A 21848-nucleotide genomic window follows, 5' to 3' on the forward strand; every position below is an offset into this window, starting at 1 on the left:
TTTTCACAATTACCGTTTCTGGTTGCTCAGTAACAATTTGCTTTATGCAGATAAAAGTTACCAACAGAAAATGGTCACATTAGATAACTTCTAAAAGAAACAATGGAACCAGCAGCTCATTTGGTCAGATTCTTAAGTACAGAACGACAGCAGACCTCCATCAAATTCTGAACCTGTCATTGCCACGTTTTTTGGTCAGCAGCTGTGAGGGCAGAACAACTAGACAATCTGGAGCCAGCAATAAACAGAATACAATTTGGCAAGCAAGATGGGCTGTGAAATGCTTTGCAGCCTGGCTAGAACAAAACAACATTCTGGTTAATCTGGCAAATATTTAAAAAGCTGATATTGTGAAAATGTTATGGCTCTAACCGTAACAGACTTTTTCAAAGTCTGTTGTTTCCTACAGACTTCAACAATACATCACAGCGACAACACAATACAATAAGTAACTACTACAAAATAGGACTACACACAAGACGAGATAATATTACATACATACACCAATTAGGCATAACATTATGACCACCTCCTTGCGTGGTCTGTGTGAACCCTATAGAATTTTCTATATTTCTGCATAAATGTGGCCTAAAACTTAATCAGATTTTCACATAAGTCCTAATAGTAGATAAAGAGAACCACATTTAACAAATGAGGCAAACATATTAGACTCTATTAATATTAGACTCTATTATATTAATCCTGCACATCGGCTTGGTGGAATTTCAGCCCATTCCTCCGTACAAAACAGGTTCATCTCTGTTATGTTGGTAGGTTTCCTGCCATGGACTGCTTGTTTCAGGTCCTTTCACAACATTACTGGAGGACTAAGCTCAGGACTTTGACTTGGCCATTCCAAAACATTAACTTGATCCTTTTTTAACCATTATTTGGTAGAACGACTTGTGTGCTAGGTCATTATCTTGCTGCATGACCCACATTCTCTTGAGTTTCAGCTCACAGACAGATGACCTGATATTTTGTCCTGTCCTGGCCCAGATGCAGCAGAACAGGCCCAAACCACGATACTACCACTGCCATCTCTCACAAATAGGATAAGATTTCTGCTGGGACGCAGTGTTTTCCATTCTCCAAACATTTGTTTAATTTGGTTCTCTTTATCTACTATTAGGACTTGTGTGAAAACCGGATGACAAAATGTGACAAGTGTACTTGGTAAAGTGACCGTGCATTTTCAAATGAGATAGTATATGTAAGTTCATCATAGAACAGCACGTTACATTCCAGCAGAATACTAACAATAGAAATACAGTTGTATGTTAAAGTGAACATTAGTGTCTACTGCAGTTTAAAAAGCAGATGTAAGTTATAAGGAATAAATGTGCAGAAAGTAAAGTTCAGATAATATAATAAGAAGTTTGAATTATAAAGTGATTTACTGCATACTGAGCCACCCGATGGCCCAAAAAAAATAAATCAATAAATAAATAAACAAATTTTAAAAACTGTTTTTCACTTTTTACTCACTGACGACTGTCCCGTACTATCACCCTGATGGAAGGAAGGATAAAAGTGTGTGTGCAGGATGACTGGTGCCCTTTAGGAAGGTGGGCTGCCATACTGACGCAGCCTTATTAGCCTGTGAGGATTGACAGAGGTGCCCCACCCCCCCACCGCCCTCCAAAGATGTCACAGGCCCCTTGCCTCATTTCATTTGTTTTAGCAGAACCTATCACAATAAGTGCCAAATTTTCATAATAACCCATATGTCATAGCTCCATAATTCCTACTCTTACTTTCACCATGCTTTCATCTCTAGCATGCAGCACGCTGTGAAAATGAATATAAGTTACACGACTACATATTAATACACTGTTTGTAAGTGACACAGCTGTAATGTTTTTTGCTTCTATAGATAGAAGGGGAACATAGCACGCATAATAGACACTGGACCACTTCGTTCTTCACCTTCACTTTCAAGTTAAACCTTTTAAACGTTTCAGTGAGAGAACATGATAACAAAAACAGAGGGTATGCTATGTATGAGGGAAATCTAAAAAATGCTAACATTTGCAGAAAGATATGGGCTTTTGTTTAGATCTGAGAACCGTGGCTTCTATAGAATAAACTACCTTTCTGATAACAGCTTTAGCACTCCACCTTGACACACTGTCTTTCTTGCCATTTTTGAAAGCCTATTTTTTTTCTTCACATCTTCCTTTGAATTAAAAACGAAAGACTTGTGATATAGGTATAACACTCTATGAATGATTACATAGAGAGGCCCAGTGAAGGGGTGACATGCATTGCTGTACCTAAATCTAGTATTTAATTATTATTTAATCAATTAATATTTCAATTACAAATCTTTCTGTAAGCCTAAAATTAACAAGCAAAGGAAAAAAAAGGTGCAGGAGTGATCTGTAGTCATGATTGAAAACAGAGTAGAGCTCAACACACTGACTTGGTTACCAGTGCTAAGAATGAGTGTGGATGAGATGCTGAGGTCTACCTGTGAGAAAGCTCAGTATCCAGTACCACAGGGCCATACTTAGTCCCAGATCCAGAAGCTTAGTGAAAAGTTTGCATGGGACAACAGTTTGGAATGTTGAGCTTTAATCTACAAACAATCGCCTAGCATAACAGTCTTTATTGTCCAGGTGTGCCAGAGGATGTGGCATCCTCTGTAGATCTGTTATGGTCATAGGTAAAATGGACAGGGTCCACTGTATTTGGGAATTATCTTTTAAATGTACCCCATTTCAAAGCTCTTCTGTGCCATGCAACTTAATCTGCTCTTCTTTGTTAATAACACTGTTTCTCAGAGCTGCATTTATTTGATATGTAAAACACATCAACTATCTTTTGAACATGAACACAAACCAATAAGAATTTAGCTCAGACACTAGTTGTGTTTTATTGTTTCTCTGATTAAATCAATAATAAGCATTTACTAATTCTACATACACTCTAAATGTGCTCACAGCTGACTTACCAGCATTCAGTATTTTCCAAACTAACAGAATTTTACAATGACATTTCACAAGGCTCGTAACCCCACGTTACCCTGAGTTATATGGGTTGCCGTTGCAAATCTCTGTGATGAAAAATTTTACAGATGCATTCTTGCGTGGAAAACATCAAACACTGCAAATAAGTAGGAGCTGCATAGCCAATTCAAGGTCAAAGTAAACACTGCTTCCAGTAATTCAGCAACGAAGCTGGCATTTTGACAGGAGAAAAAAAACGCTATTTACTCAGTGGATAAATAATGCATAAAAATCTGCATAAACACAGTTTTATGACTTATGAGTGTATTTTACAGTGGGAGAACACAGGTGAGAACAGTTCTAATCCAAACTGAGAACATGTGTTAGTGTGGATAATGGTCTTGAGTCAGTCAGACAGTAGATGAGCAAGCAAGTCAGTCAGCATGCATGGGTGTGTGTGTGTGTGTCAGTATGTACAGTACTCTGCAAAAAATCAGATCAAAGATCTTTATTTATTTAATTTCCAGTCAAAACAGCCATTACGAGCCATTATGAACAACCTTTGTTCATTTCTTAGCATATATTTAACAGAAACTTACACAGAAGCCCCAGAAACTAAAAATAATATAGAATCTTTAGTATTTAGTCCACACTTTACCTTTTTTACAACTACCATTCTTTTTAGGAGACTTGCTCTCAGCTTTTCAAAGAAATCTGCAGGAAATTTTTCTACACCTCAAAAGTTCAGCCTTAGAAGTTGAGTGCATTTTTTGCTTCTTGCGATTCCAGTAATTCCAGACACATTCAGTGATGTTTGGATCTGGACTCTAAACCCATTGTTTTGAGAACACCAGTAGCTCCTTCACTTGATTTGCAAATTTTCTTATTTCCTTTTCTCAGTAACTGCTTCTCAACAGCTACACACTCTTTCAGACCCATAGTGTTGAGTTGTCTTCTTACAGTGTAAGCACTGAAGCAGTTTTCGCCAATTTCTTAAAGATGAAAGCTTTAAGTACCATTTGTTTGATGGTGACAGATTTGGTGATCTACCAGGGCATGCACAATTTCTCTACATTTTTAATAATGTTTTTAATTTCCTCAGAAATAAATAACTGTTACTTGACAAAAAAATAAATAAATGAAGTGTAGTCTCTTGACTATTGTATGCTTGTGAGTGTATGGATGAGCAAGTATGGGTATGTGTGTGTGTGTTTATGTGTTCTAGGCCTGCACAATATGGACATGCAATGTTTGATAAACTTTGTTGATATCTTCGTTGACATCACAGTGATGAGAAGAAGAAATACACGATACAGCAAAAAGTATGTGGACATCCCTCCTAATTACTGAGTTCAGGTGTTTCAACAGGTATATAAATTCAAGCACACAGCCATGCAATCTCCATAGACAAACACTGGTAGGAGAATGAATCATACTGAAGAGCTCAGTGACTTTAAACATGGCACCTTTGCAACAACTCAGTTTGGGAAAATTGTGCCCTGCTAGATCTGCCCCAGACATCTATAAGTGCTATTATCATTATTAAATGGAATGCAGCTCAGCTGAAGTGGTAGACCATGCATACTCACAGAGTGGAGCCACCAATTGCTAAAGTGCGTAGTGCATAAAAATGACATATTCTCTGTTGCATCACTCACTACAGAGTTCCAAACTGTCTCTGCAAGCAACATCAGCACATGAACAGTGTGTTGGGAGCTTCATAAAATGGGTTTCTAGCTGCAAAAGCCTAAGATCACTATGCACAATGACAAGCTGGAGTGTCACAAAGCATGCCACCACCGGACTCCAGAGCAGTGGAAATGTTCTCTGGAGTGATGAATCATGCTTGATGAATCTGGGTTTGGTGGAATGCGCAGTACCAACAGTGCCAACAGACTCGAATTTGTCTTTTGTATGATGTGTAATTTAACAGAAATCTAACTAATTTGTCATTCATTAATGTGCACTGTGCAAAATACAACTAATGAAACGTTAATAGCTACATAATGATGATATATAGGCTATATATTTCATTTCTATATAGACCTACAAAAAGAAATAAAAAAAAAGATTTAAATATGATGCAGCCCTAACACGCGTGTATGTGTTAGGGCTACACAGTATAGTTTGTAGTTGTTTTATTGTTTGTTAAGGCTTGCAATATTGTCTTTGAGCTGAGCAAAGTCAGATGTTCCAGATGAGTGTCTGTGGGTGTTTTGATCAATGAAGGGATTCACATGATTCAATAATGGTAGCTAATTTAGTCAAAATAATGTAGGCTTTAATCTTAGACTAAGGCGTTAAGGTGTTTCAGTACACAGTAGTATGCAAATGTTTGGGCATCCCTGGTCATACTATATGTTTTGTTGATTTTCTAAGTAAAAATAAATTAACATCCTCTACGGAGAATACACTACCACACATTTTAATGCAGAATTACTGTTTATTTGCTGAGTTTAACAAAGGATATGACACATTTTATATATAACCCCATTTCCAAAAAATTTGGGACGTTGTGCAAAATGTATATAAAATGCACACCCACACACACACATTTTCTAAGCCACTCATCCTTCTGATGTGCAAATCATTTAAATCCTATATTTCATTGAAAATAGTACAAAGATGATATATTAGATGTTGAAACTGAGAGATCTTATTGTTTTTTAAAAAAATATGTGCCTATTTTGAATTTGTTGCCAACAACACATTCCAAAAAAATTTGGGACGGGGGAAACAAAAGGCTGGGAAAGTAATGCTAAAAAAACCACATGGTGGTTGATTGGCGACAGGTCAGTAACATGATTGGGTGTAAACAGAGCATCCCAGAGAGGCTGTGTCTTTCAGAAGTTAAGATGAGGAGGGGTTCACCACTCTGTGAAAGAGAGCAAATATTGCAACAATTCAAGAATAATGTTACTCAACATAAAATGGCAAAGAACTTTTGCTTTTCATCATCTACAGTACATAAAATCATTAAAAGATTCAGAGAATCTGGAGAAATCTCTGTATGCAAGGGACAAAGCCAAAAAACAGTATTTGCTGGCCATGATCTTTGGGCCCTCAGGCAGTACTACGTTAAAAACAGACATGATTCTGTAGTGGAAATCACTGCATGGGTTCAGAAACACTTCTGAAAACCACTTTCTGTGAAAACACTTTGTCGCTGCATCTACAAATGCAGATTAAAACTCTAAAACACAAAGAAGAAACCATATATAAACAGGATCTAGAAACACTGCTGCCTTCTCTGGGCCCGAGCTCATTTCAAATGGACTGAGGGGAAGTAGAAAAGTGTCCTGTGGTCCAACAAATCAACATTTGAAATTATTTTTGGAAATCATGGACACTATGTCCTCCAGGCTAAAGACCACTCAGCTTGTTATCAGTGCACAGTTCAAAAGCCAGTATTCATGATGGTATAGGAGTGCATTTGTGTGCATGGTATGGGTGACGTGCACATCTGTGAAGGCACCATTTATGATAAACAATATAAACAGGTTTTGGCAACATATGCTGCCATCCAGATAACGTCTTTTTCAGGGAAGGCCTTGTTTATTTCAGCAAGACAATGCCAAACCACATTCTGCATGTATTGCAACAGCATGGCTCCATATTAAAAGTCTGGGTGCTAAACTGGCCTGCCTGCAGTCCAGATCTGTCACCCACTGAAAACATTTGGCACATTATAAAATGAAAAATACGATAAATGAGCCCCCGAACTGTTGAGCAGCTGAAATCCTATATCAAACAAGAACGGGAAAACATTTCACTTTCAAAACTACAGCAATTGGTCACCTCAGTTCCCAAACGCTTACAGAGTGTTGTTAAAAGAAGAGGTGATGAAACACAGTGGTAAACATGACACTGTCCCAACTTTTTTGGAACATGTTGTTGGCATCAAATTCAAAATGGGCAAATATTTAAAAATAAACAATCAAATATCTCAGTTTTAACATCTTATTTGTTGTCTTTGTAGTAGTTTCCTTTTAAAATATGGTTTAAAAGATTTGCACATCATTGCATTATATTTTTATTTACATTCTGCATGGCGCCCCAACTTTTTTGGAAATGAGGTTGTAGTATGTTACATCTTATTTTAACTTATGTTAACTTACCTTAGAGAGAGCCTTTGCAAGGCTGCTGTTCTCATCCTCTAGAACGTCTTTCTGTAGTGTGAGCTGACTCAGGGCCTCCTTTACTGTAACCAGCTCTTTACGCACATCTGAGTGTTTGGCCTCCAGTTGTTCAATAGTCCTGTGTCTACAGAAAACACACACACACACACACATCCATCAGCACATGACTGCATGCTCAGTAATACAATACAGCCCAAAATGTTGAAGTGCAGCCAGAGCCAACCCGCATGTAAATGTAGGCAAACAAACACAAACATGGACAAACATCCACACACACACACACACTCACATCCACTTCCGCACCCAGAGATACACAAGAAAGAGGGGTTGCTGTAAACACAGCATGAGTGCCTATTGCTTCCTCTAGTCAGAAAGGCAACAGCGTGGAGAGCAAAGTTCAGATCTCCTTCATAAACATTTTGACGGTTTTCTACAGAGCATTTACCCCACAGATCCCCCTGAACTGTGTCACTGACACCGGAAACCACAAAAGTCACAAAACACTATGTTAAGGTCATTACCCCAGGACTAGTAAAATAAAGTTATCTCCATGTTCAATGGCTTCTGTAAACAACGCTATCTTGGCTAAATGTGAGGCTTCTTTGAGGACAACATGTGTTTGTGATATTGACTGTTGTTTTATTGTAAACAAAAAAAAGATGGAAAAACAAACAGAGGCCAGAGGGGAGGTTGAAGTGGGGGTTAGTTCAGGTTGCGCAACAGCATACCCCTTCTCGGCCTCGGAGCGCTCCCGAGCCAGCTGCCGCTCTAAGTCCTCCCTCTGCTGCCGGAGGAGGTCCCTCTGCCTCTGGATGTCCAGAGAGGAGCTGCGCAGACGCTCCAACTCTGCATGCTCATGGTCCAGCTGGTGTTGCAGGGCAGAAAGCTGTTTTTTCAGCTCATCTTTCTCACTGGAGCAAGAAAGAGACAGGAGGTGTCGGAGACACATGAATGGACAGTTCATAATCATGGTGCATTCAGACAATTCATACCACCATCCATGAATGGCAGAGTACAGCTCTATTCCGAATTGATAGGTTTAACATAGGGAGGTGGGGTAATGTAATTTTACCACAGGATATCTGTAATGTTGATGACCAATTCGCACAACTCACACCGATAAAAAAACAGGGATTGGAGCGACTACTTGATTTATACACTGCCTTTGCTTCAGAAACAAGTAGAAAACATCAAATCATTTAGCCATTATTCCGTTTACCCAAACCATCTGTTGTTCTGTCTTAAGTGATAACACTGTGTCATTACCATCACCATTAGCTTGGGAAGTCATAGCCAACAGTCAACCGCTTAAATCACTGCATAAAATTAGAAGTTTTTTTAATTTTACATTTTAATATTGTGAGTTGCACACTTGAGGAGGACAGTACATATCAACTTCATTTTAGCCTAGGAGAACACAAATAAGTGCTTCTTAGACTGCTTCCATGATTAAGAAACTCCTTTCCACAGAAAATGATAGTGCTGTAGTGACATGTCCATTCACAGTGGATGAATATATAACCTGGGGTTATTTCTGCGGTTGGTTTTGTAGAAGGTAAAAAGCACCAGAATCTTTACTGATGCAGGAGTGCACAGTCCATAAAATGACTGACATGGCACATTCAGATGGGGCTAAAGTCGCTAAGAAACTGACTCACTAAATAGGGCTAAATATGGCAGAGACTTTTACTTTTCCAAAGTAAGACTTTCTACTATTCCAAATAACCCAAAGTTATATTAATCTCACGTAAAAATGCAATCATATACTGCGGAAAAGGAGGCTTTACATCTCTGTAATTTATACTAAGATTTGTTATCCCATGCAAATTGGTCATAAAATTAAAGAAATCCTGTCGTAAAACTGCATTACCCCACCTTCCTAAAAAAACTAATCCCATCTGAATAGTACTGAAATCGTAAATACATCCATGTTAATTAATTGTTATATGCAGTATAACTGGTCAGTACATTCTCTTATGTGTAAACCATTTTGTTATGATTTGTTGACATAACAATTTTCAGACTTTGCACGAGGACCGTCCAAACACACATCAGGTCACAGGGAAATGCAACAAAAACTGTACATTTATGACTGGTGGGGACAGAAATGGGACAGTGCTAAATTACATGCTAATTGTTTTAGGACTGAGGTTGCCTTTGCAAAATCTTTACCAGGTGATAATTCTAAAAAAAAAAATAGCAATTGACACATCAATATACCATTCTAATTCACATTAAAATAGTGTTTGGTGACCTAAACTCACTAAAGAAAAAAGAATGTGACAAACTGTGTTTCTCTGAAGCCTTACAGTCACTAGCATTGGCTTAATCTGCAAGTGTTACCAAAGAAAGAGGAAAAGCTTCCAGCAGAAGACAAAGAAAGCTTGAACTGAAATAAACAAACATTGCTTTCCACTGGCCAGTAAAAGTGTTATTGCACTCTTTAGAAGTTCTAGAACTTTTGCTGTTTTGTAAGACCCATGATTTGTCCTAATTAATGCTTTTTTCGTTATTTATATTTTAGCCTGTTATTCTCCCCTGCCCCCCATTCCTCCCGCACAGATTACCCCTGGAATGGATGACTGAGTGAACTGCTATGTGCAAGGCTTTAGTGGTTACAAGACCAGCTGAGAGTGTGGAGCTGAGGCTATTGTCAGATGATAAGTCTCAAGAGAGGTACAGACTGTGTCAACTCCCCTGCAGAAACTCTCTTAAAGCCAGTAAATCTGCTGTGTCCTTCAAAACAAGTCAAAGCAAGTTACAACTGATTGTTAACATGCCTCTCATTCATTTTTATGACCATTTGTAATTTGTAAGGAAGTGTAGTCCTGTTAGCAGACATCTAGATTACAGTGTACCTGGTGATGATGCCCAGCGAGGTACGGTATCTCTGGGCATCTCTGCTGCTCTCCTCCTCGGCCTTCTCGGCACAATGGTGCTTCTGCTGCAGTTGCTGTATCCTCTGTTCCAGCTGCTTGCGTTCGGCCTCTTCTTCCTGCAGCTGATCCCGCAGTGTGGTAGCCTGCTCCAGCGTGGCCTCCAGGCGCACTTGTAACCCCTGCAGTGGAGGGACCGCAATCAATATCTCAATGGAATCAAATCTATTCCATTTAGTCCCATGTTAATCAGAAGCCATAACCAGAGGTCCATGATTGGAGTTGTATGTTGCTGCTACACCTTGCCAAAAATGTCAGCTGTTTCAGGCCAATATGTTTCATATCAGGGTGCTCATTAAGCCTACAAAGTATAAGCACCAAGAGTAAAACACAAAATCTTATTGTCTTTGTTGCCTGTTGTTTTCACACAAATAAACTTCAAGCATCTGCCAATCAAATATCTGTCAATTTGGCTGTAACTGAAGTTATAATCAAACACAGTTTTTTTTTTTTTTGTCTTAAAAAATTAATGCAAAAATCATTAGCTTGATGCCCACTTAGGTCAAACCCTCACCGTCCTCTCTATTAGAAACACTTGTACACCTACTCAGTCATGCAATTATCCAATCAGCATCATGTGGCAGCAGTGCAATGCATAAAATCATGCAGACAGGGGTTAAGAGCTTTAGTTAATGTTCACATCAAATGACAGAATGGGGAAAAATGTGAATTGAATGAGTTTGACCATAGAATGGCTAATAGTGGTTTGAGTGTTTCAAAAACTGCTGATCTGCTGTGATTCTCACACACAACAATCTCTAGAGCTTATAAAAAGTGAGCAGCAGTTCTGTGGGAGGAAATTCCTTAAGAGGATGTTGTTGACAGAAGTCTGAGGTGAATGGCTTGAATTGAATGTTTTTTGAGCTGTTAGGAAGAATATGGTAACTCAAATAATCATTCTTTACAACAGTGGAGATCAGAAAAGCATCACGACATCAGGAAAGTACCATAAGGATCAGAAAAGTATCATGTTGAGCCATGAGGTGGATGAGCTACAACAGCAGAAGATCACATTGGGTTCCACTCCTGTCAGCCAAGAATGGGAATCTGAGGCTGGTGCTCCATGCCCCACATTTACTTATATACTTAGAACTTTTGTCAAAAAAATGGTTGTATAGTGTAATTGACAGCTAAAAGAAATTCACAAAGAATATGTCTGTGACAAGTCTTGCTGACCTGAATTTGTGCCTGTCGCTGGGACAGAGCCCTTCGTACAACTAGCAGAATGCTATCACGCTGAGGAGATGAAAGACTGAGAGAGGAGGCAGGAAGAACTGGAGAGGGCAGCTCTTCAGCTGGGCTGTCTGAGCTGCTACTGCCCCCATCTTCATGGACAGCCTGTGAAGTATATCAGAGAGAAAGAGGCAGATTGACTATGATTAAATAAGGAGACTTTTAAATTATCTCTCTGTCAACCCAACATGCTCATCCAGATATTTCTGGATGTCCAGTTCACCTTCAAAACTTAAAGGTCCGCAGACACATTACTGCTCATGTCTGAAGCACTAACTAACTGACCCATGATCAGGAGGAGAAGTCAAGCCCCTCTGTCAGAGCTTGGTTGACATATTACAAAAACGTGTTGGCACTTGCTGATATTAAATTTAAAATATTTGAATTACAGATGCTTTTAACGATATACACATTTATTTTGTTTCCTGTGTTGTCCATCATTGTGTTCAATCAAAATCATGAAGTCATTAATGACGTAAGTGTGAAATAGTGCAACCCCAACTTAGCCCTCTAATCACTGCTTAGCAACCATGGTGATCCATCATTAAGCCTTTTAATCTCAGTTCTTGAGAAGTGTGCAGCATTTCCGTTAATATGTTTTGAATTTCAAGCTCCAAATATGTCAATAGATGTTCCTGGGAGACCTGTGAAAACAAGGCCTGATACCCTGACAAAGTAGTGTGCATTTTCTACCCATTTCGTCAGTGCGATACTTAAAATGTTCTTTTTTAAACAGCTCTAAATATGTCAAAGCTTCTGCATATCAAACCTTGAAAGGTAAGATATAAATAATCCATAAACATTTTTCATGGCCGCTGCAGGGCAATCTATAGCTTAGGATATTTGACATTTTAGGTTTTCAAATTTGTTGCTGTCATCTTTCCTCAATTCTGCCACATAACTTACATCTAAGCTGTCTGATTTGAACTCAGTTATGAGGGGTTGGTTGGGTTTATGTGAAGCCTGCATTCTCATAGCTGTGCAGACAATTTTATTATTGTAACCGTTGGATTAGGTAAAATGATGACTGCACCATTGTCAGCAATCAGCTATAGCCTGTGGGAAATGCACAAAATGTATCCCGAACTGTCCCCCCATCCCCCTCCTTTCGTGGTGCCCAGCCCGCCCACGACAAATAGCCTGTCCTAAAATGTTGTTCTGGGGCTGGAGCTGCCCATGATTATGCGTGTTTGACCTGGCAGATGCTGTGAAGAATCTGCTGCAGGCTGCTAATCTCACTACATAAGGTATCCTTCTCAGCTCTGTCTTCAGCCTGACTCACTTCCTGCACAGGAAAGCAAAACAGAAACAGAGAAGGAAAGGGAGAAAGAATTAAAAGAAAACAAAACATTAATAATACAGAAGCCATAACACACTTGATAAAGCGACACACTCATTTAACAACTACTTTACAAAACAAAAATGGGAAATTCTAAAATGTAATCAAAGGAAGCATTCAGGTCAAAGAGCAGCATCTCTGGACCAGCTCTGATACACAACAGAATAGAGCAGGGCCTCCAGACAACAGACAGAGGAGCCTATGGAGTTCATCAAGAACATGGATTTCAAACTATAACTCCCCTCTTGAACAGTGCCCCCAAACTCATACCCCAAAGTCCCACTCACCATCCTGTCCAGACAGTTCTGCAAGGCTGCCAGAGTGCTCTCTTTCTCACTGTTCTGAGCTCTTAGATGTTTCACCATGTCTGTCAGTTCCAGGATTCTACAAACACATTCATAAATAAAACAAAATCACATACATTTTCACATACACACCCATCCAACCAGGCACATGAACAGAGTTATAGGGGTGTGAAAAGTACAGAGATATTATGGTACCTTTTTATTTTACAGTACTTACAGTAATTACCTAGTATTTAAAAGATACCTATAAAGTACTCTGTTGCATACTTTGTACATATATAGGACATATAAATACTACTAGGTATGTGCAGTACTACCTATGAAGAACTTAGTGGCTAAATATGTAGTATTTGAGTATATGAAATGCTAAATGTTGTTTGTAATTATACACTCATTACAAATGTCATGCCTCAAAACATTACATCACCTTTGATTTTAACAGCACTTATTAAAAGTTTTGGGACTGAAGACACAAATTGATCTAGTTTCGAAGGCTGAATTTTTCCCATTCTTTTGTTATATAAGTCTTCAGCTGGCCAACCATACAGGTCCTTTGTTGTATTTTGAACTTAAAAAGACACCTATTTTCAGTGGCAGACAGGTCTTCACTGCAGGCAGGCCAGTCTGGCACTCGCACTCTGTGATTATGCAGCCAGCACCTGCAGAATGTGGCTTGGTGTCAAGTTGAAATAAGAATGGGTGTCCCTGAAAAGGACAGCATCTAAAAGGCAGCATGTGTTGCACCAAATTGTGTTTAGTGTTAATGGTCCAAAGTCCACACCTCAACATTACTAAATGTGTTTTTGGGATTATTTGAATCACAAGATGCAGAAAATGCAACCAACTGTTAATACTGAATTTTGGCGGTGTGGATAAACATCCCAGCAGATTTCTTTGAAAGACTGGAAACTGTAATCAAGGCAAATGGTGGACACATTAAATACTGTAAAGATTGGTATTAATTTTTGTTGTTGAGGCTTCTGTGTAAATATATAAATAGCATGTACTTAACAGCCGCTTTTTTATTTTTATTTTTTTAAATAAATGACAGATCATCTCTAACATTTGCATAGTATTGTATATTAAAGTAAAAATTAAATGATCTAACAAATATGTTAAAAGCTTTGTTTGTTTGGTGGTGTGTGATACTGCAGTGTGTGGTTAATTAGTACATTGGTGGGTTTTATTTCATTCTGCATAAGATTTTTTTTTCAAATGAAATGCACAGAAAAATCTCTTGATCTTTGAGATTTGCAGAGGTCTGAATGGAAATGTAGGGAGTAAATGTACCATTTTTAACTGAGAAACAGTTCTCAAGTATTCAGTTTAAATACTGCTCAGGTAAAGTAAAAATCTTCCACAGTAATACTTAAGTATAGTTTTGAAGCACAATGCTCAAGCATTTTCCACCCCTGTGTAGTCATTGATGATAAGATGTGTATTTGCTTAGTTTAGAGAAACAGTTGGCACTTTGCACACTGAACGCATAAATACCAATGTTACAAATATAATTTAAGTTACTTCGTTCTTCTTACTTCGTTTTAAGTAAAACACTACATGTGCCGTTATCAGAGATTATTAGACAGGTATAACAAATCAAACCAGCTACTAAAGGCGCAAGCACTTCGAAGTAGTGAACCAATAACAGTAGGTATTCTCAAATCTCATGAATTTTGTCTGAGATTTAGACACATATGGTAGGCTGAATGCCTAATAACGACAAGGTGACATTTTACTGGCAAGGGTTCATGCAACGTCAAATTGATGCAGTTTTGTAATTCAAAGTCATGCAGATGGTTTCTCTGTCTGAGTGTATTAAGCAAAGGTGAAAGTATGGCACATTTATGCCTCCCCATAGAGCTCTCATCTGATCCCTATTCATCTTCAGCCTTTTCCCCCTCTGCAATTACAATCAGTGAAGGGGTCATATGTCATAGAGGAGTGTGATCTCTGCTCTCTGCTCATTGTAGAACTGTCACTGACGGAAAGATCTAAGAGAGTCGAGGTGCAATGACTAAATTCATCAAAGGGCTCAGTCAGTTCTATGGATCTGATCCCAACAGAAAACATCAAACAAGGTCACTGACATATAACATGACAGAATAATTTCAGGATGAACAGGATACTGCTCAGCTTCTCACTGAAACGAATACAGACTCGCTATCGAACTCTACCGCTTTCTCTCTTTTCCTGTCACTGGGTTGGATAGCACCTGAGGCAGTCTTCAGTGCACGAGTACTCAGAACAATGCTCAATGACTCATCTAGGATATGTTAGTGTTCAATAATTCAAGACAATGAACTTCAGCACTATGGTTTTCAGGTAACTTTGGGATACGCATGTGAAATATCTGGCACGTTATAATCCTATGAACACAACAATTCAAGTCTAAACAGCAAATTTGTATCATATCACTATGTCATTGGCTATATATCATCTAACTGAAAAATGTATGTCCATAGTGGCAAATAAATAAGATAAACGGACCTGGAGTTGAGCTCCACTTTCTCTGCATCGAAGCGGCCCTGAAGCTGCATGGCTTCCCTCAGTTTGTCTCTCAGCTGCCTCTCCAGCGCTGAGACCTCCAGGCCAGCAGGGGCACTGTGCTCACTCGTGCCAGTCTGCAGATTCATGCAGGCTGTATGCAGTCGTCGGCTAGCAGCCACACACTCTCCACGCATGTCAGCCAGACTCCTGCAGTTATGGTTATACACAGTTACATGACAGCATCAGGACAGGGCAATCCCATCTCTTTAGAGAGCAATAAATATTAAATTACATAAAGGTGTGATAAACTACAACCCCATTTCCAAAAAAGAAATCTAAAATCTAAATAAAAAAACAAAATGCAATGTAAATAATTTAAACCCTATATTTCATGGAAAATACTACAAAGACAACATATCAAATGTTGAAACTGAGAAATTATATTTATTTATTTTTTTAATATTTTGAATGTGATGCCAACAACATGTTTTAAAAAGTGGGGACTGGGGCAACAAAAGCCTTGTAAAGTTGTGTAATGCTAAAAAAAACACCTGGTGGTTGATTGGCAACAGGGCAGTAACATGATTGGGTATAAAAAAGCGTCCCAGAGAGGCTGTGTCTTTCAGGTGTAAAGATGAGGAAGGGGTTCACCACTCTGTGAAAGACTGCGCTGGCAAATAGTGCAACAATTCAAGAATAATGTTTCTCAATGTAAAAAAGCAAAGAACTTTTGCTTCTATAGTTCATAATATCATTAAAAGATTCAGAGAATCTGGAAAAATCTCTGTATGCAAGGGACAAAGCCAAAAAGCAGTATTTGTTAGCCATGATCTTTGGGCCCTCAGGCAGCACTGCATCAAAAACAGACATGATTCTGTAGATGAAATCACTGCATGGGCTCAGGAACACTTCTGAAAACTACTGTCTGTGAAAACAGTTTGTCGCTGCATTCACAAATGCAACTTAAAACTCTAAAACGCAAAGAAGAAACCATATATAAACGGGATCCAGAAACACTGCCACCTTCTCTGGGCCAGAGCTTATTTAAAATTGACTGAAGTGATATGGAAAAGTGTCCTGTGGTCTGACAAATCAAAATTTGAAATTCATTTTGGAAATCATGGACACTGTGTCCTCCAGGCTAAAGACCACTCAGCTTGCTATCAGTGCACAGTTCAAAAGCCAGTATTCATGATCGTATAGGGGTGCATTAGTGCACATGGCATGGATGATGTGCATTTCTGTGAAGGCATCATTAATGCTGAACAATAGATACATGTTTTGGCAACATATGCTGCCATCCAGACAACGTCTTTTTCAGGGAAGGCCTTGTTTATTTCAGCAAGACAATGTCAAACCACATTCTGCATGTATTATAACAGCATTGTTCTGTATTAAAAGAATTTGGGCGCTAAACTGGCCTGCCTGCAGTCCAGACCTGTCACCCACTGAAAACATTTGGTGCATTATGAAATGAAAAATACGACAAAGGAGATCCCGAACTGTTGAGCAGTTGAAATCCTATATCAAACAAGAATAGAAAACATTTCACTTTCAAAACTACAGCAATTGGTCTCCTCAGTTCCCAAACGCTTACAGAGTGCGGGTAAAAGTAGAGGTGATGAAACACAGCGGTAAACATGCCCTTGTCCCAACTTCTTTGAAACGTGTTGTTGGCATCAAATTCTAAATGGTCATATATTTTTCAAAAAACAATACAATTTCTCAGTTTTAACATTTGATCTATTGTATTTGTACTATTTTCAATGAAATATAGGATTTAAATGATTTGCACATCATTGCATTTTGTTTTTATTTACCTTTTTGACAGGGTCCCAACCTTTTTGGAAATGGGGTTGTATAATCTGTTATTTTATCATGTGTTATTTCGATCTTCTACGAGTGTAGACAAGTAATGTCTTTTCACTGGCTTAGTTCCAAAGCAGGGTTAAAAAAGGATTTAATTCACAAGCCACGATATAAGCATGAAGCAGGGGCATGGCTTAAATCTGGTAGCATATTTTCATTAGGTAACATTAGCAAACTTGCTAATGCTGGTTAGGTACCAATTTTGCTAATCTTGCTAAATGTTGTAGCTAGCTGGTTTAGCTAGGTAGCTCGCTACTATTTCTAACTAGTCTCATGGTGCTAGAGGTGATATTGTAACAAGAAGATATGGGGACAACTGTGGGAAATATTAGGCTAAATATGTGTGGGAACAAACTGGGCATTAAATTTCTAAACCAAGTCAATGCTTCATAAGGCAGAGCTCAAAGTAGGGGGCGATGGTGTGCTCGCCAGCACTGTCCAACAGACAACAAGCCTGTTGTTAGCTCATGGATTTAATGTAAGCTAGCATGACTGAAAAGCCCCCCAAAAACTTCAATTTAGCATGTAGATGTGTTGTGTGTGCACAGAACAAATTACATTCCAAAAAAATAAACATTATATCTTGCAAGGGGAAAAATAGACCTGTTAGCTAACAACAGTTGTTCGCTACCTAGCTTGTTCCTTCTGCTTTAGGACCCTAACCTAACATAACCATACCTGTATTAATGTAAGAACCACTGATAGTTTGCACAACATGGAGGAAGGGAAAACATAATTCCCACAAGAACTTTGCTCCTTCCCAGAGGTTTAAATCACTGGGGTCAAAGTGAGTAAATTTAAAGCTAACAGGAGGGTTAGTAAGTTGTCCCCAGATGTGTATTCTTGTTACGCGATCACGTTTGGTCCTGCAAGACTAATTTGTACCATACTGTTGATAACCAATATTAATGCTAGCCTATCTACTTTTAGGTTTGTTCACAGGCAGTGCCTTTCCCTGGTTGACCTGCTCATGATTACATCACAACAACCAATGGCCGTTAACTAAGAAGGAAAGCAGGGAAGGGAGGCATTTCAAAAGGTCATTGCCACTGCCATCTTTAAGTACCTAAAGACTAAAAACTCTTAGGTTCAGCACATTCTCAAGAAATCATGTTTGTAGCTGAGGAGAGCCAGATGGTTGAAGCTATTAGGCTCCATATCGTGACCAGGGACCAAGCTCTTTGAACACTGTCGTGTCTGAATAAAGGCCTTGAACATTCTCGACCATGTGTTGAGTAATCCGCATTATGGCAAATTACTCAACAATGATCACAGCGTTTACACACAATGCAAGCCAAGTCCTCATCTAGCTCCACTCTGATGGATGGCCGAGCGCTGGCCCAAGGGGCGCTCCAACCATCACTTCTCCCAGGAGGACCCAGCGAGGACGGGAGGCGGGAGACCCCGGCGACCTGCTCGGCTTTGATCACAGGCCAAGCTGGGGGGGTGTCTAGGAAGCAGGGATGGGGCCTGAACCACAGTGACAGGCTATTTCTGGCAGCATGCCACACTTACCTGTCAGCAAAGGCCCTGAGCTGGGTAAAGGTGCTGCGCAGTGAAGCGGCCTGGCGCCAAAGGGCTCTGACACGAGCCTGCTCATGGCCAAGCCTAGAGGCATTCATCTGGGGGAGATAAACAGGGAATCATGAGTGGGGGTGAGGGCTTGGTGGAATGAAAGGGTGGATAGGTTTGTTGGGCGATCATCATATGGTCAGCAGATTTAGTACTGGAAGTCATGATGGGGCCAGCAATAGATTATATTTAAGCTGCTGCGCCACCTCCCATACTAATATTCTGTGATATTCATATGGACTCGTATAAATTAATAAATGCACAAGCACATACTTGCATATGCTAACACATGCTCACATGTAAAAGCTGAGGCATTCATTCTCTCTTTCTCTGTTCCTTCCTTGTTCTCTTATAGACCCATGCACACACCCACCCACTCAAAAGCACACACACGTGTACAGTAAAATACACTTTTCCTGACTGTACGTGGCTGAATGCAACAAGGACTACTTAATCTTGCCAGATGTTTGCTCACTGCAATGAATTCTCTCTCTCTCTTGCTCTCTCTCTTTTTTTTCCAAACGACTGGAATGTTTTCACAGGAAACAACAGCTGAGAAAATCACAACAATGATTTAAAACAAAGACAGTGTCCAGACTGACAAAACAGGGACCAGGGTAGAATTCCACAAGTTCCAGAGTTGAGTTTCATTGGGTTGGATTGAGGAAAGATTTTCCTTGAACTGTGGATTTGGATAAAAACATACAGAGCAGATTTCTCCTTCCTCTCTCTCTCCCCCTCTCTCTCACCTCCTGTTCCCTCCTCAGTCGCGTGTCTCTCTGCTCTGCCTCCTCCTGGGCCTTGTGGAGGCTCTCTGCAAGAGCCTGGTTGGCTTCGTTGGCCTGCTCCAGTTGTTCTCGGAGCAGCGCGTTGACCTTGCTCAGGCCGGAGCACCTGCGGAACACATGGAGCCATTTCAGAACTTCTGCCAGGTTGGCACCTTCACCTGTTAAAGCCGTACCCAAACGCTTTTTTGGGATCGCTCCAGCAAACCCAGTCCTGCTACACCCCCACCCCTCAATATCACTCCTACATTTATAAGCTCGTAAAGGCCTGCCTCACATCTAGCTGTGCCAGCCACGCTTACGGAGGGGAACGAGCGTGACAGTTTTACAAAGTCCATGTCAACTCTGGCCTAATTGCCAGCAGATTTGCTCGTCAAGTCATTTACAACAATGTTTACATCATCCGTGGCAGTCGACGCCCAGTTCCGAACAGCGGCCGGCGCCAGTGAAGTAGCATGTAAGAGAAGAAGAGAATGAATAGTGTGTGTGTCAAAAAGAGAGGGAGAGAGAGAGAGAGAAAGGACCCATGAAAATCTTCTTACAAAAAAGAGCGATAATGCAAATTGTTGCTTGCGCCTGGACTGGCTTTGCTAATCCTCAGAGATGTGCAGTAAGCCTGGCTTTGCTAAGCTTTGGAGCAGTATAATAGGACTGACTTTGCTAAGCCTCTAGGCTGTATCGTAGGGATGGCTTAGCGAAGCCTTAGGGCTGTGTAGTAGCCCTGAGTTTGCTAAGACTCAGAGCTGTATAGTAAGAATGGCTTTGCTAAGCCTTAGAGCTATGCAGTAGAACTGGCTTTCCTAAGCCTTGATGCTGTGCACTAAGACTGACTCTGCTAAGCCCCAAAGCTGTGTTGTAAGACTGGCCAGAGCTGTGCAGTATGACCGGATAGCTAACCCTCAGAGCTGTACGTTAGGACTGGCTTTGCTAAACCTTGTAGCAATGGAGTAGGACTGGCTGTGCTAAGCCTGGGAGCTGTGCAGCAGGCCCTGACAATGGTTCTGCAAGCAAGGCAGTAAAAGTGGCAAGAGCCTGGCAGGCAGGCAGGCCAGCATTTGCTGTAATTGCTTCAATTAAAGGCAAGCAGCACAGTAAATCACCTCTCTTTAAAGGCTGGCACGGGGAGCTCAGGCCGGCTTTACCACGCGCTGGCAGAGGAGGACAGGGCCCCACGAACTAAGCCTGACAAATTGGATGCCCAATGTTCTTTCTCCCCTTAAGGTTTCTTGCATGTAGTATGGGAACAGGCTAGTAGAGGAATAAAAATGCTTTGGTTCTCCTTACATCCCTGCTAAACACTGCTCATGCTTTGTCTCTCAGTGAAAAAGAGAGGAAGAAAAACAGAAGACAGTTTATCAGTGAGGCTTCTCATTCTCATTTTCCTGAATTTATGACTATTCGGCTGCTCCAAACACAGACTCCCCACTCACTTTCTGGACAGTTGTTTTGAACATTTCCCTGAGACAGTTGCTCTCTCTTTCTCGTGCCCCGTTACCTCGTTTTGCCTCTCACCTTCTTTCTAAATGTCTCTCTCTCTTCTTCTGCCTCTCCCTCTGTATTTCTCTCTCTCTCTCTCTCTCTCTCTCTTTCTCTCTCTCTCTCTCTCGCTCTCTCTCTCTCTCTCTCTCTCTCTCTAACTCTCCAATATTTTAAGGCCATTTTCATACTAGAGTTTTTTCCCAACACAGAAGCGCTTGCTCTGTGAGTTTGGTACATTTGGTCAAGTGTGAAAGCTGTATTCGGGCCCAGGAACAGTCCAGTGAATTGACCTCTGGTCCTCCTGAAATCAGTGGTCCAGGATTTGCTTCCACTGAACTCTGGTCTGGTTCACTGCACATGTGAAAGCTATCCAATCCCTGTGTTGCGTGTGGGGTTGCAGGATTTGTTCCTTTTGTAACATGCTTTGACTTTTCGCATCACTTCCCTTTCCTGTTTCGTGATGGCGTGGAAAGGATTGCTGTGTATAGCCATTTGATAGTTCCCCATGTTCTCACTATTATGTATAAGTATATGCCTAATAAAACCACACCACACTTTCATAGGACTGGTGCAAGGTTACTGTAAATAATAATAATAAAAAAAAAAAGGCTGACGGATGACCATTTTGCAAACCTGCATGCAGAAAAGTGATGTCTTGAAATGCACAATTGCTCCATGGTTTGGATGGAAATCTCGTGTGTGAAAGCGAACCAGCGATAATGAGCCCCTTCCCTAAACGAGCCCAGAATTGTT

General features: G+C 40.2%; 1 protein-coding gene across 1 annotated transcript in view; it reads right to left on the reverse strand.

The window, feature by feature from the left end:
- crocc2 (ciliary rootlet coiled-coil, rootletin family member 2) overlaps window positions 1-21848 on the reverse strand; it is an 89893-nt gene that overhangs the window by 38166 nt on the left and 29879 nt on the right. Inside the window, exons 7-15 of the mRNA XM_036570394.1 lie at window positions 19581-19725; window positions 18775-18881; window positions 15391-15597; window positions 12886-12982; window positions 12455-12544; window positions 11203-11364; window positions 9949-10148; window positions 7819-8001; window positions 7070-7214 (exon numbers count right to left, since the gene is read on the reverse strand). Of these exons, the coding sequence (XP_036426287.1) occupies window positions 7070-7214; window positions 7819-8001; window positions 9949-10148; window positions 11203-11364; window positions 12455-12544; window positions 12886-12982; window positions 15391-15597; window positions 18775-18881; window positions 19581-19725 (1336 nt within the window). The remainder of the gene's footprint in view (window positions 1-7069; window positions 7215-7818; window positions 8002-9948; window positions 10149-11202; window positions 11365-12454; window positions 12545-12885; window positions 12983-15390; window positions 15598-18774; window positions 18882-19580; window positions 19726-21848) is intronic.

The sequence above is a fragment of the Colossoma macropomum genome, unplaced genomic scaffold, assembly GCF_904425465.1.
Source record: "Colossoma macropomum unplaced genomic scaffold, Colossoma_macropomum, whole genome shotgun sequence".
NCBI lineage: Eukaryota > Metazoa > Chordata > Actinopteri > Characiformes > Serrasalmidae > Colossoma > Colossoma macropomum.